The sequence below is a fragment of the Alosa alosa genome, chromosome 14 (genome assembly GCF_017589495.1).
Source record: "Alosa alosa isolate M-15738 ecotype Scorff River chromosome 14, AALO_Geno_1.1, whole genome shotgun sequence".
Classification (NCBI taxonomy): Eukaryota; Metazoa; Chordata; class Actinopteri; order Clupeiformes; family Clupeidae; genus Alosa; species Alosa alosa.
Genome location: NC_063202.1, coordinates 6,798,087 through 6,813,675, shown reverse-complemented (window position 1 = coordinate 6,813,675; position 15,589 = coordinate 6,798,087). Strand labels below are relative to the sequence as shown.

Here is a 15,589-nt window from a genome sequence, read left to right as displayed (position 1 = left end):
CTGAAGCTTTGCCAGCCATAGTGCTGTTGTTTCTGTTGTTGTTTTTTCTCCTGTCCAAACAGCTGCTTGTTCCATTTCTTGCTGCTAGTGAGCCCATATCGGCGGTGCCACGTGGCTGTCTGAGAAGCTGTTAACCTCGCGCTGGCTAACGCAACTCCTCCGCACCGCCCATTGCTCGCTCTGGCTTGCTGAGTGACTTGCTTTGAAAGGCCTGCGGCAGCGGTTTAGGAACCCCCCCCCTTCCCTGACCTCAGAAAGCCCCCAGATTAGAGACCCACCCACCTCAGGATGCCACTCCTCTGTGTGTGTGTTTGTACCTTTTTAAGCCCATTAAGGCAGCCAAACGTATTCATTAGATGCAGACGCCCAATATCACAGTTAGCATCAGCAGAATGCTTTCAGACCACAGCTCTCTCATCTTCAGTTCAGTTCTCATTTTTACTGTGCCATTCTGGAGTTGCCCTCCTAAAGGCATCGTAATGCACTGTAATACTTTTAGCATCTTGTTTAACAGGGGCAGTTATAAAAGGATGCTAAATATAAAATGACAATACTGCTTGTAGCACGACCGCACTTGGTAGATATCCGACCCAGTTCTGTTTCATTTTGTTAAGCTGTATGTCTCTCCTGCTGTTTTGTCTCGGAGAGGAGTGCTTTGTTTTCTTTTGCCCCACTGTGTGGTGTGTGTGTGTGTGTGTGTGTGTGTGTGTGTGTGTGTGTGTGTGTGTGTGTGTGTGTGTGTGTGTGTGTGTGTGTGTGTGTAAACACATGATTGACACGTGTGCTCTCTCTCCCTGCAGCAGGAGGGCGGTCTGAAGCTGACCTTCCAGAAGGCTGGCCTACACCTGAAGAGGCCCCTGGAGGGCGATGAGGGGCCCCTGGCACAGCAGCAGTACCTGGCCCGGCTCCAGGAGCTCCAGAGTGCCTCGGACACCAGCCTCACCGACTTCACCAAGACCCCCAGCGCCCCCTATCCACAAGGTATGCACACTGCACCACAAACGACAGTTATTTTCAGCATTGATCCTTTTAAACTTTGATTGATTTATTTATTTATTTATTTATCTATCTATCTATCTATCTATTTGTTAAAAATAAATAAGACAGTATGAGAGCTCAGGATTGAGGCAAGAGAAGATACTGAACTGTCACCCTGTCACTGTAGTGAATATCCCTTGATTTAGTTTAGTTTGTCAAAAGTTTCACAGTCCACAATAGGTCAAGGCCACATACAAGCTCTCTAGAGGATTGGATTAGATGAATGTGGACCTGAGAAGCTGAGTGGCTTTCCTTTGGAGCTGCCAAACACTGCATGCTAGATGGAGGCTAAAGTTTATTCCTTCAATGGCCAGCAGGTGGCACCAAACACCCAGGGTTTTCATTTTGAGAATATTCTCTTACCTCACGCTTTAGAATTGCTTCAATTGTGCGTGTCAGAGTGCACGTGTATGTTTGAAAATAGACTGTATATTAGGGCATTAGGTATTTATGTAAATGTGTATGTAAAAACCTATATGTGAGAATATGATATGTGTGTTTGTGGGAGTGAGTGTGACTCATGTGTGCCCCCCTCTCCCCAGCGCTGGCAGGTCAGATGAGACTGAACGGCGTGCTGGATGGCCAGCCTGTGGTGAAGCGGCGACGCGGGCGGAGGAAGAACGTGGAGGGCCTGGACCTGCTGTTCCTGAACAGGAGCCGAGCGCCAGCCATGCCTGAGCAGCGGGTGAGGAACCTGTCGCATCTCAAACCTCCTCATCAGCACCTCACCCATGCCCTTTACCCCCACCCCACCCATGGCCCTGATACCTCTGCTCACTGTGTGTGTGTGTGTGTGTATTCCTGTGTGTGTTTGTTTGTATGCATGATTGTGTGTGTGTGTGTATGTATGTTTGTTTGCATTGGGTGTGTGTGTGTTTGTATGCATTGTGTGTGTGTGTGTGTGTGTGTGTGTGTGTGTGTGTGTGTGTGTTTGTTTGTGTGTGTGTGTATGTTTGTATGCATTGTGTGTGTGTGTGTGTGTGTGTGTGTACCCTCATCTCACTCCCCTCCCCTTCCCTCCCTCCAGGTCCCTCCAGGTTGGGTTGGCAGTGGCCAGGCCAGTGTGCCAGTGCCCCCTGCTGGTCAGCAGCAGCAGCAGCAGGGCTTCAGCCCTCAGGCTCAGGGCCCGCAGGACGCCGAGTGCCGGGTGCCCGTCATCCACCTGAAGGACGGAACCCGGCTGGCCGGAGACGACGCGCCCAAGAGGAAAGACCTGGACCAGTGGCTCAAAGAGCACCCAGGCTTCGTCGCGGACGTGGGAGCCTTCATCCCCGTGAGTTCCCCTTCTTCCCCGACCTTCATCTTCCTCCTCCTTTTTGACCTTCTCTATCCCTCCCTATTACCATTCCGTTCGCTCGGTTTCTTTGGTACCAGTTTGGTAAAAACATCCTGGCATGTGAGGAAGTATTTTGAATGGGATTCTGCATCAGCGTGTGGAGTGTGGTGGATGGTCCTCCCCAGTGTGGAGTGTTGAGTGCACATGGCTAAGGGAGATGGTTTGTGTTGGCAGGGGGTGAATAAGATGCAGTTCCAAGACGGCAGGCCCAAGCAGAAGAGGCATCGGTGCCGGAACCCCAACAAGATCGACGTCAACAGCCTGACAGGCGAAGAGAGAGTGCAGATCATCAACCGGAGAAATGCACGCAAGGTGAAGAAGCGCGCGTGTGTGTGTGTGTGTGTTGGAGACTACTGTACTCTTGTATGTGTCAATGAGGCACTGGTGTTCGTTGATTCTGTGTGTGTGTGTGTGTGTGTGTGTGTGTTGGAGACTACTGTACTCTTGTATGTGTCAATGAGGCACTGGTGTTAATTGATTCTGTGTGTGTGTGTGTGTGTGTCTGACCTACTGTATGTGCTGCTCTGTGCTCAGATTGGTGGTGCCTTTGCCCCTCCTCTGAAGGATCTGTGCCGGTTCCTTCAGGAGCACCCGGAATATGGTGTTCCACCCGAGTGGGCCGACGTGGTCAAGCAGTCGGTGAGTTATTTTATATATTTGTCCAGGCTCTATACTACTAGTGTTCTGATGTGACCACCACAAGCCATTTGCCATCACGTTTACCTCTCAGAGAGAGCGCTTCTCCCACTTATATGATAGATAGATAGATAGATAGATAGATACTTTATTGATCCCCAGGGGAAATTCAAGGTCTCAGTAGCATACAGACAACACACACACACATTCACTAACAGCAGAAAAAATAATTAAAAGTATATAATATAAAAAAACACAACTAAGCAATAAGGACAGTAGAAGATAAAGACTATACTAAATATACTAAAATACAAATTATACTAACTAACACTTAATCTAAATCAATTCTAAAAACAGTATCCACATAGTGGTGATTAATCAATCAAGAGGCGCTTGCAATGACTGATTGCTCATCATACTGCATGGGGCCCAGCCACTGAGCCCATGTAACCACTGCAGTTGACCTATATGACTAGTTCATGGACAATATGATATGTAAGGGATAATGTATTGTCCGCCGTTAATTATCAGAAAATAAGTCCCGACAGGGAGAACAGAACCCCGACCTGAAGGGACTTATTTTCTGATAATTACCGGCGGACAAAACATTATCCCGCTTATTATGCGGCTACTTACCAAAATGAGAAAAGACACTTAACACAATGGGACTTTAAAAATGATTTTGCTACCTTTTTGTGTCTTCCGCTGTCAAAATAAATAGTTTGCCACACAGATAGAACTTGACACTTTCAGGTGTTGCGTGGCAACATGTAACTAGCTTACTTTCAACGTGTTACTGGCTGAAATTCCATTGCAAGAAGCGAACGGGCTTCTTGCGGAGTGGCAATGAAAGATGTTTATTTAGAAGCACAAAACCCATTGCCATTGACAGTGGTGATTATATACTTTGCCGGTGATGTATAGATTTAACAGACCTCCGAACGTTGGGAAGCCCCATTCATATGAATGGAACTTTCTGCAGCACTCTGAAGAGCCGTGTAATAATGAAAGTCAAATCATCTCTGTTTCTCTCCCTTGAAGGGCTACCTACCTGAAAGCATGTTTGACCGGATCCTGACTGGACCCATCGTTCCGGAGGAGGTGAGCCGGCGCGGCCGGCGGCCCAAAAACGCCCTGGCGAAGGCAGCCTCGGCCGGCGCCAACGCCTCCGCAGCAGCGGCAGCCTCGGCCGCCGCCATGGGCCTGAACCCGCTGCTGGCCAACGGCCTGCTGTCGGGCCTGGACCTGCCCAGCCTGCAGCTGTTCCAGCAGAACCTCCAACAGAACCTGCAGAGCCTCCAGTCGCTGCAGCTGACCGCGGGCCTCATGGGCCTGCCCGCCGGCGACGCCACCAACCTGGCCGCCATGTTTCCCATGATGCTCTCGGGCATGGCGGGGCTGCCCAACCTGCTGGGCATGAGCGGCCTGCTGGGGAAGGCACAGGACGGAGGAGCAGGAGCTGCAACGATGGCGGCCGCAGCGACCGCCGCCATGGCGACAGCATCAGCACCAGAGGACACCACGCGGAAGAGCAGCAGCAAGGGCAGCAAGGGCAGTAAGAACTCGGCGGCCGACGCAGCGGCTTCCTCACAGCCGCCGCCCTCCTCCGACACCAAAGCTGAAAGGACAGAGGTGGCCATCTCGGAGAGTTCCGCGACGCCCAGTTCGTCCTCCGCCGCCACCGCCACCTCCGCCTCCTCCGCCACCTCCACCTGCAGCTCCAGCCCACTGAGTGCTTCTGCTGCTGCAGCGGCGGCCGCCTCCGGTCACCCTCTGGCCCTCAACCCTCTCCTCCTCTCCAGTATGCTCTACCCAGGGATGCTCCTCACCCCAGGCCTTAACCTGCCCTCTGCAGCGCAGCAGAGCCAGAGCACAGCAAACACTGACCACGCCACCTCCACGGTCACCTCCCCCAGCGTCTCGTCGGCCGCTACAACCGCCACCTCTGCCCATGCGCCCGCTGCCGCCTCTGTCGCACAACCCACGCCGCCTCTTACCGCCCGCTCGGAAGACGGGGGCGAGGAGGAGGAGGAGGAGGAGGAGCAGGATGACGAGGAGGAGGCAGCGGAGCAGAAGGAGAACAGTGGTCCCGAGGGCTCGGGGAAGGTCGAGTCCTCTTCCTCTGGAGAGTCGGACAGCTCCTCCTCATCATCTGACGATTCTGACTCGAGCGATGAAGACTGAGCCTTTATAAATATATATACATACACATATATATTTATATATTCCTTAGAAATGTATACATATATACACATATATATGATTTACCCTGCACTTATGTTGTGATTTTTTCTTTTCTTTCCCCTTTTGTAAATATTAAATCGAGAGAAAAAGTGTTGTGTAATTAAGACAAAGCCTTAGAGAACCAAGATTAAAGAAACTGAAATTAAATTTCAGCGTTTGTTTAGGTACAATCTTGTTTTGAAAAAGACATTTTGCATGTCGAACTTTAGTAGATTTATGGACTTTGTGAACTTGTATTACACAATGATGTACAATTGCAACGAGCAAGAAGAAAAAAAAAGAAATCAACTAAAAGGCAGAGGCATTATTGTATTAATTATGTTGGGATTTAATTTTATTAAAAAAAAAGAGGAAATACATTACTGCTCCTGTTGAGCTGTACTATTAATATATTTTGAGTGTGTGGGGAAGGGTGGACTTGAACTATTTTTTGGTTTCATTTGTAAATACTTTTACAGGATCCTTGACACTTCTACTTTGCAGAACATACTTTGGAAAACGTCAGCAATAACTCGGGCAGCTAATGAATGTCACTGAAGCTGTAGACTTTTCACCTCCTTCAACCTGTTTTCCTCTCTCACCCACCACACATCTTCCACTGAGGAGGAGTCACACTCTCTCTCTCTCTTCATCTCTCTCTCACACACACACACACACACACACTTCCTGTCAGACGCTCACTTTCTCTCCTACTCCCACTCTTCTCTCTTATCCTGTTATAAAAAAAATGGAAACAGCTTCTTGTCTTTGCATCAACTAAAGTATCAAGTAGCCTTGGGAGCAGGCCTTGCTCTACACATTGATCACAGTTTCTTGCATTCACGCACTCACTTACACATACATACTCCTGATCCAGATCTGGAAAAAAAAAACATTGTTTTCTCTCCCTTCACCTCCTATCAGGTCTTTTAAAACAGCAGGCCTATTTAGTTGCACAACTCATCACTGTTTCTTGCCCTCTGTGTTAAGTTGTATGATTGGTTTGTGGTACCCGAGCACCAAAGGCAGACTATGGGTCAAACCCAGGAGAAGTGGTCTTCGGTTACGGGGGCACTCTGCTATGTCTCTTTATTCTGGCCCTTAACCCTTCTCTCTGCATTTGGTCTGCTTGTGTGGTTCTGCAGGCGTTTGTGAGTGTTAATGTGCTGGATGAATAGAACCTCTCGTGTTGTGTTCTGTCACTTTCTAAAGCGTGCTAGAGAGCTTTCACCCTGTCCTGTCTGATGTGATTGCTGTGAGCACAAAGTATTTTGTCTGTCTGACCTCTTTGTTTCAGCATGGCAGAAGCATCATATCACAAGTGATTAGCTGTGTAGTACTTCCTCAGTGCTCCCATCTGGAAAATGTACTGACTGATTGGGAATGTGTTGTTGATCTGTAGATCTGAGGAAGAATAGGAATGAGCAGGAGAAGGTATTTGATCTTGGAAGAATACGAGAGCCGTTTTGACCTGGTGATTATTGCCATCGTAGGATGCTCTTGTCGTGGCACGCGCCCCTCAGTTTAGAAGTATTCCTCCAGTGTTCCACCAGTACAGTGAGTGAGGGCGTGTGGTCGACATCAACTCTTTCTATCTGCCTTTGTTAGCTTGCTGTTAACTGTAACGTGGATATCACCACTCCTTAAAAGTTTGAAGCATTGCTTAATATCTCACCTACAGCTTTTGGTGTTGACTAGATACAAGCCTGTTCTTGCCAGCTTAGTCAGTGGAGATGCTGCCTCTTAGCTCTATTGGAGGAGCAGTGGCGGACTAATTGTATTGTAGTTTTCGATCCGACTTCCATTTGGTGAACGATCCGTTTGGCTATGGGGTGGGTGTTAGTTACTGGCCAAGGGGTATCGATACGTCTTCATCTTCTGTCCCTTCACGTTAACGTCTTCGCTGCCCATCCACTTGTGAGCACCACATACAGCAGATGGATATAGAAGTGTCCTTACTCCATACCTCTCGAGTCGAAGGGGAGTTCACGTCATTACTGAATACTGAAAAACAGAAAGAACGGAGGGGTGCTCTCCTATCTCTCTCTCTCTCTCTCTCTCTCTCTCTCTCTCTGGCCTCCTTTTGTATCGTCATCGGTCACTTCAACCTTTATGAGGACATACACACTGGAATCGCTACTCAGCCTTTTCTGAGGACGTTTGGAGTATAAGTATCACTGTTCAGAAACCGCACACACACTTAATTGAGCTTTGGACTGTTAGGCACACAAGTGAGAAATGGTACAGTGCTCGCTGATATTTTACGGCAAATTCCCAAAATGGTGGCCCCACAAAGAATGTCCCAAGATGTTTTTATTTTGTGGTTAATTGCTGCTGTCGAGGCACCCTGACCCCCACATTATGCTGTATTGCTGTAAACAAAGTCTGTTTTTGGCACGGTACCTTACAAGTCTTTCGGTCATTGACAGAAGTCAACCACTAAAGAACCACAGTATCTATGGCTGATGTGTCTGGGGCAGCCGACTCCTAGAGCCCCACATAATGTATTCAGACGTGGACACATAGAGATGTCCAGTACCCCTGTGCATAGACAGGTACAAAAGATTGGCTCTGTCTCTTCCACTAGACAGGCCCCAAACGCACAGGTTTTTTTTTGCATTCGGGAATCTAAAAAGCAGCCACCATGTCCAGTTTTGTTTTGTTCTGTTTTGGTGTGTTTGATTTGTCATTTGTAGCTAGTGCCCAGTCATTGCTGCTTCCTCCTGTGCACGTGCTACCTTGAAATTGACTTTGTTCATTTGGTTTTGTCAGGTTCTCACTTCTGAGCCCCGTGTTGGGAAAACAGAGAGCGCTCAGATCTCTGAGAACAGACTACTCATCACGGTAGACAATGGACAAAGTGATGAGTATGACTTAAGGTTGAAAATACACTTTTATGTTGTTTTTTTTTGTATTATTATTATTATTATTATTATTATTATTTTATTAATGATATTTCAGGTAGTATGTAATGTTAATGTCTCTCAATGACTCACACATTGCAAGTGCTGAACTGATATGATGCAGATGAAACTGCGACAGGGAACTGACGACCAACATGCAAACATAAAGCGCGAAACTACTCTACTACACTACTACACTACATTGAGTTTAATTGACTTCGTCATTTATACTGAGTAGACAGCGAAATGGCGAATAGACTATTGCCTTTTTATTTTTATTTCATGTTTTGCTTTATGCTTACAGATATCCTTTTAAAGTCATTTTTCAAGTCTTCTTTTTTCCTGTTTATGTTCTTGGACAGTTGCAATATTTGCAAATTGTGGTCTATGTAGTCAAATAATGCTTTATGTAGTGGAAGAAAAACGTCTTAAGAAGTCATTTGTAATTTATTGAATTACTTTCTATGAAGTTCTATAGAGGAAATTGAGGTTTAATTATTTTTATTAAACATACTCTGACTATCCATGACATCTGTCTCTGGCCATTAATTTTCTTTTTCTTTTGGTCGCTACAGTAAACTACGTCTTCAGATTTGCAGTTTGTAGTTTCTTTTCAGAAGAAAGAATAATTTCATATTTTAAGCAAGAATATACCTGTGCATTTCCTCAAATGTATGGGGTCATAAGTACCTGTATTTGCACAGTGGCAAGGGTAACTGAATGAATAACTTGAATAGCAAATAAACACTATTGTAGGTGTGTCCTTGTAGGTAACTACATTTATCACTGGGACCATGAATTTTATTACCTTAGGTAAAGGCTTGATTGGTCTTGAGTTGTGCTGGCAGAAATGATCAGCTGCATGATCCCATAAGCACCTTGTTCAACATGTGTCGTGTACTATTACATCATGTCCTGTCTTGAGAGTCGCAGCCTCAGATGATGATGGTCACATATTTATTTATTTGTTTTGGCGTTTCCTCTCTCCAGTGGACAGAGATTCCAGTCAAGACGCCTGGCGTGTGCATTTTCATTTCCTTTTGACTTCCCTGTTAAAAGTGCTTTTTGATTTTGTACATGGGGGGTGGGGGGTGGGGGGGGTCGGTGTCACCCAGCCAGGGCAGCACACACTGGCTCAGGGGAAGCATGACCTGACCCGGCCCTCTGCTCAGCACGGCCTCCCTCTGAATGAGGAATCAAATATTTCCTCAGCACTCCACCTCAGAGGAACCAATGTGGTGAATTATTAATCCTTTGAACAGTTTGTGTCCTCTGCAGTGACATTGCTTTCATCTCCCTCTCTCTCTCTCTCTTGCTCTCTTTCTCTCCCTCGTATGCGTGTGTGTGTGTGTTCATTTGTGTGTATCTTAAGGTGTGGGGGATGGGAATCGGTTCCTGTTTGATGTAAAACTGTCCTGAAGGTCATTGTATAGTTGTATGTGTAGTTGCTAGGCAACAGCCTGTTTATGTACATCTCCAGGGGTGCATCACTTACAGACTGTATGCTACCACAGCCATGCATTTCAGTGGATTACAGTAAGTGACCTCATTTAATGGTGGCCAGTATATATAGAGTGCAGGCAGGATAAAGGCATAAAATGTAGACGCACAAAAATGCTTATGGCATTAAGCATAAAGTCTAGGCTGTGATCTGACCTACAATCATAAACAGTGCTATCATGTATGACCAAATGAGAGCAGATCTGGGTTGTCAGCAATGTATGTTCCAATGATGTTTTTCTAATGATCTCCTCGTCATTAGACTGTCTTTGAAGTGTTTCCTAACTGGTTGCCCTGCTAGCCTGTGTCAAAAGAGAAAAAAGAGCATAGGTATGTGTATGACCCTTAAGAGGTGGTGACCTTGTGATGACCTTGTGTCACTGTCTTCACAGGATTATGAGTTGCCATGACTGTTAAGTGACTGACAAACAATCTTCGGACTCTTTTATCTCAAACAGTGCCTTAACATGCCACAGAGTTAAATCTCAACTCTTGTTGCTTGGCAGGCAGACCACAATAAGAACTTAAGAGCCTCCGCTAACAAAGACTTGTAAACTGAAACCAAAGAGGAAAAAATCTCTGATCTCTCTCTCCCTTTCTGCCCCCTCTCTCTCTCCCACATACAAACACACACACACACACACACACACACACACACATACACAGGTGCTTACTCACTGTGGGTCCAACAGGAAGTCCCTGTGGTTTCCATAGAAACCACAGGGCACCTGCTACACCAACAAGTCGTCGGTATTTAGGCTAAGGTTAGCCTCGTCCCCTCTTTCATTAACACCACACTACACACACACACACACTTACACAAACACCATATCCCTGCTGAAGTGCCGCCAGTGCTTTGCCAGACCAGAAGCTGAACAAGGTGTGCCAGAGAATGGGCTGCAACTCAAGCCGTGGGGCCCAGGCTGTGGACCCGGCCAAGAAGCCCGAGGAGAGGCCGAGCTCAGCCAACTCGAGCAAGGAGGACTCGACCCCGGATGACTCGGAGCCAACAGTAGTTGAAGCAGCCAAGGAGGATGCTGGGGAGGAATCTAGTTGACCGGACGTTAGCCAGTGGCCTGGGCTGGCCCACAGCCCACAGGTTAGGAGTCATCATTCTCATCAGGGACCATTCATCCAAGTCACTATTCATTAGCATCAGTTCTACCTCTTCATTAAGCTTTATGTCAGTAAAGTAGCAAATAAATAGATGTCCGTATGTAAATGCCAAAAGATAGTTTTATAGATGTTAAGAATAAAAGAAATATTGTCATGAGGTGTAGACATTTCCTTGCAAGTCATGTTTATATGAGTGTGTTCTGTAGGCTAAATCATAAAGCTGATTTAATTGTTTTAATACTGACAACTTTGTGCCACCACACTCAGAGGTGGTATTGTGTTTTGATTCAGTGCTGCAAACTAGTGCAACTACATTTACCTATTTCAGCCTAGGGCTCAAGATGATTTTTTTTTATCTGTGTTTGGGTATTAATTAATGTCTTAATTTTGTACATGTTCACGACAGTGTATTTACACAAATCTCATATTTGTTGGTGGCAGTTTCTATGCAGGTTGCCCTGAGTGATGTTGATGTGGTGACACTGCGGAAGAAACAAGTGTGACTGGTCGTCTATTGTCGGCTTCCTTTTCAGAAGGGTGCAGCAAAACCACCTCAACAATGGGCATTTAGCCATTGGTTAAAAATTAGACAGCCAGTAGGCCTGTGTATATTATAATTCCTTTAATATGTCACCACTGTAAGAATCATACTGTAGAAATGTCCCAAAAACGTCTTCAGTGACAGCCATGCAATGTTAAGCCTTTTTCAGAATAGTTACTTGAGTAATGTACAGGTTCATCTGTTTTTTATATAAGAAATTAAATGCTGTTATTAAAACACAATTTTCATGACTCTCTTAAATCCTTCGAGGATTAACATTTTAATGTTGGTTTAGCAGCTCCTAGACTATAATATTTATAGTTTAAACTTTGCTGAGCTTGAGTCTTGACGCAAATGTGACTGGACTCCCAACAGTGAGCAATTATGGCAGGGTCGCAGTGTATGCTTTTGAACACTGACGCGATTGGACACTGGCCACTGCGAACATGACCAGCAATTAACTCGCTATTCTTTAATATACCACCAGGTGTCGCGCACATGGTGTAATAATTGTAGTGGCCACCGGGGGGCAAAAGCGTGCTTCGCATGTTTCGGAGGGGGCGTTCCAGATCCGCTCCATTTGCTGGAAAACATTTAATCTGAAATATATGTTTTAAGTTTATTACCGCCGAGTGAAGTGAGCTGGAGGGGAATAGCCATTTCACAAAGCCATATCACAATCACCCATCAGAGAGGCAGCGGGAAATTACATGAAAATATTACCATTATACAAATGGAAAGTGTGATTGAATAATGTGTTTCAGAAGATAAATGAAAAGCACTTTGTTGGAAAATGTAGAACTAAATAGCTTTTTAATTTCAGATGCGGGATAAAAGAACCACGTTTTTACCCGATTTTCTCCTGCGATTGATTAGAGTACCCGCACCTGCGGAGAGGAGCCGCTCTATCATCTCATTATCAGTTAATTAATATGCATTCACAAATGCCAATTATCTTCTCGGTTGTATTTGTCTGAGACAAGACATTGATGTTTTAATGACAGTGGGATTGATGACTTGCTCTGCAGTTTTAAAACCATGCAAGCACAATGATTGACGTTGTGCTTAATTGTTGTCAAAGACAATTGAACTGAAAAATGTCATCAGATTGATAGCACTGTATTCAATATGACTGAGCATCCGGTTTGCTGGAGATTAACTTGACAGGCTATAGCACTCGACTCGGCGTCCTCCAGAAAGGGTTGTAGTAGCCGGCTTATCTCATAGTTGAGTCTGTGCCAGAGACCGCAGTGTTCAAAAATGACATTATTTAATTGGGAAGTCGACCATGCAATAGGCCAGTGATGACTAGCTAGTCACTTCTGTAGCCTAAATGTATTAATGACTAGGATGATACTTGCAACAGTGCTCTTGGTTCATGCACATGCCTACAAAACCATTGTCCTCTACCTCTTAAATATGCAATAAGCAAGATGTGATGTTATAGTCCACCATCACATATCAGCTATTTGAGCCTAATTATAGGCCAGCTGGGACATAAGCACTGAGTCTCTAATACCATGCCTTAGTGGCGTGACTCACAGACATAATATTCATACACAGTCTTGAAAATACATGATTCTGAATATATGTTGCAGGCAGCAGTAGTAATCTACATTCACAGAACATCAGTATAGAGTATATGTACCAGGAAATTGGCGAACATGTTTCAAAACAGCATTGTATTATTTCATCTACTTCCATAACTGCTGACCATAAAAGTAATTCCACCTTTACCCCCAGACCAACCTTTTTTGAAAGTCTGATCAGCCATTGGAATAGAAGATGGTCTTTAATCTCAACTGGCCCCAGAGCACATCCCTAATCTCTCTGTAACCAGTGGAAATAGGACTTTGCATTATTATACTGCTGTGTAATTGTTTTTGGGCAATGATTTATTGAAATTTTATCTGTAATTGTCAGTGGCCTCAGGTCACAACCTTTATAATGGGCTTTAGAGTGGTAGGATCATGGCCACCCAATTGAGCATAAATAGGAATGAGAAAAAAAATCTAATTCGCTTGCATGCTCTCACAAATGGCCCGATTTATAAAAAATGATGCGTGCCAGGGAGGTCAACATTCATTCGCAGACAAGCCAGATACGGTCGCCTTGTTTTTTCGCTTCCTGTGCGGAATCTGCTGTCGTCATCCATAACCGCTGTAATACTGTCATGCATTATCTGCTGTCATTGGTCAAGGCTGAAACTCATCTCATTGTAATGCCTGGTTTATATTCATCGTATAATCTCAGAGAGAGAGAGAGAAAGAGAAAGAGAGAGACAGAATGATACTGTCTGGCCCCTTTTGTGGAGTTTTGGGTGTTGTATTTTATGCCGTCTGTCGTCTCCATGGCTGCACATACACGGAGTGGCTCTGACTCACTTTAGCCATGCCAGAGCAGATAAACAAAACTCGCTCCTGTCATGAATGTGTTCTCATCGGCGGCATTATGCCCATGGAATGCACACAAACTATAAAAGTCGGAGGGTCAGCTTGGAAATGCTTTCAGGGGATGAATCATACTGGGATAGTCTTTCGTTTTCTCTACCCCACCATCACCCTACCCCCTAGCCCTCAAGTTTTCTTTGTGTGTGTGTGTGTGTGTGTGAGAGTTTGAAGAGGGCCTCCACCCAGCTTCGCAGAAAAGATCGGCTTAGCAGGTCACAGTGGAAGAGGACAAAGAGAAGCACTGTACCAAAAACACACACTTTCTCTCTCTCATGCACACACACACACACACACACAAACAGACTAACACTTTTAAGTGCAGGAGATTTATCAGCCTATTAGAGTCACTTTTCAGCGCACCTTTCCCTGAACAATGGCCAAGTTTATTTGCCCACTTTGTGTGCAGTGTTTTATTGTCTGGGCCGACTTTCACCAGCCGAGTAAATCCCCAAGCAAATCCTTCTGGATGCTCCCTTTATGGGAGGCCCCTAAATGGCACTCTCACACACATCTTTCTGAACATCAAAATTCACACGCGCTGTGTGGGTTATTCAGACGTGGCTGTAAGATCACCAGACTTTAGCCATAGATTTATTAGAACTGATGAAAAACAGGCGCCATCGACCCGAGTTAGGTTACATCTCGCGTCCAACCAGCAACACCACTGCTAAGATCTCTCAAATTTTTACCATGGCCTCATCTAACTCTAATGATGTGTTTTAAATTCTCCAGTAAGTGAAATTGCATTGATTTTTAACTTTCAAGGTTGTGTCAGTTAACTCCCTCATTTGACCTGATAGGTCTCTGGGCTGTTTTCTTTTTTCCCATCCTGCAGAGAGAGAGAGAGAGAGTGAGAGAGGCTCCTCAGAGCTCAGTGGCTGAGAGCAGTGTATTCCTGGGCCCTGATTCGTGGGTTCAAGGTGAGAGATTGTGAACGGAGCGAGTGTGGCAGCTGCAGTGTAATTTACTGAGAGTAAAATACAAAAACCCGCAGTGGCAGGTGTACCTATTCATCTAACAGATTTGTTTTGCTTGTGCTGACTGTGAGCGAGAGAGAGAGAGAGAGAGAAAGAAAGAAAAAAAGAAAGAAAGAGGAGGGTGGGGTGGGGTTTAGAGGAGCCTAGTCTTTTCAAAGCAAATGGAGAAAAATGGGAAAATGTATTCTAAATGTCATTCATTCAGCGTCGGTGTCGAGGTGACCTTAAAATATCATCCCCCCCCTTTGTAAATGTGGACAAGTGGGCTCGGCAAAATACCACATTTGATAAGAAGAAGGCGGTCTGTGTGAAACCTGGTAGCGGGTGCCATGTGGAGATGACTGGTACTGGACACAGTGGTGGTCAACAATGGCTGTGCCACAGGGTTGTGGACATACGGCGGGCATCCTATGACTGGTACACGTGTCTGTTCAGCACGTCTTGACATGCATGGATATCAGAACTGTCACAGTCACTTGACACGTGCACAGCAGTGTGGAGGATGGTTCCTCTAAGGCATCTTGATTAGTGGGGTGGGACACGAACAGGATGCATATGGACGTCATGTACTGAAAGGGCACACGGCACAGTCACTTATATTCATGCTTACACAGTTAGTAAGGGCAGTCTGCATTCCACAGTCAATCATAGCTCTCTGTTATCTATTGCATGAAAGACACCATAGGCCTCCAAAACCGCACAGCAAATGCAGCTGTAGAAGCATGGGTCATTAAAATGAAAAATACCCAGCAGAGGGTCATTTCAGGGTCTGCTGTGATTCGTGATTCAATGTTGCATTTCTACCTCTTGCGATATTAAATGCATCCCCTGGATAATGATAGAAATACTAGGAAAGACCATACAGTTTA

At 45.5% G+C, this 15,589-nt stretch overlaps 1 protein-coding gene and 1 long non-coding RNA gene across 2 annotated transcripts in view; both read left to right on the top strand.

Annotated features, from left to right (window-relative positions):
• The window catches only part of chd9 (chromodomain helicase DNA binding protein 9), a 99,594-nt gene extending 90,929 nt beyond the window's left edge, over nucleotides 1-8,665 (top strand). The window contains 6 exon segments of the mRNA XM_048262989.1: nucleotides 804-981; nucleotides 1,581-1,723; nucleotides 2,066-2,311; nucleotides 2,549-2,686; nucleotides 2,909-3,013; nucleotides 4,052-8,665. Of these exon segments, the coding sequence (XP_048118946.1) occupies nucleotides 804-981; nucleotides 1,581-1,723; nucleotides 2,066-2,311; nucleotides 2,549-2,686; nucleotides 2,909-3,013; nucleotides 4,052-5,194 (1,953 nt within the window). The 3' untranslated portion in view covers nucleotides 5,195-8,665.
• An 859-nt stretch (nucleotides 8,666-9,524) lies between these two features.
• LOC125307176 lies at nucleotides 9,525-11,535 on the top strand. Its single transcript, XR_007195664.1, has 3 exons — nucleotides 9,525-9,672; nucleotides 10,303-10,735; nucleotides 11,194-11,535. It is a non-coding gene; the product is annotated as an uncharacterized LOC125307176 (long non-coding RNA).
• The last annotated feature ends 4,054 nt before the right edge of the window (nucleotides 11,536-15,589 follow it).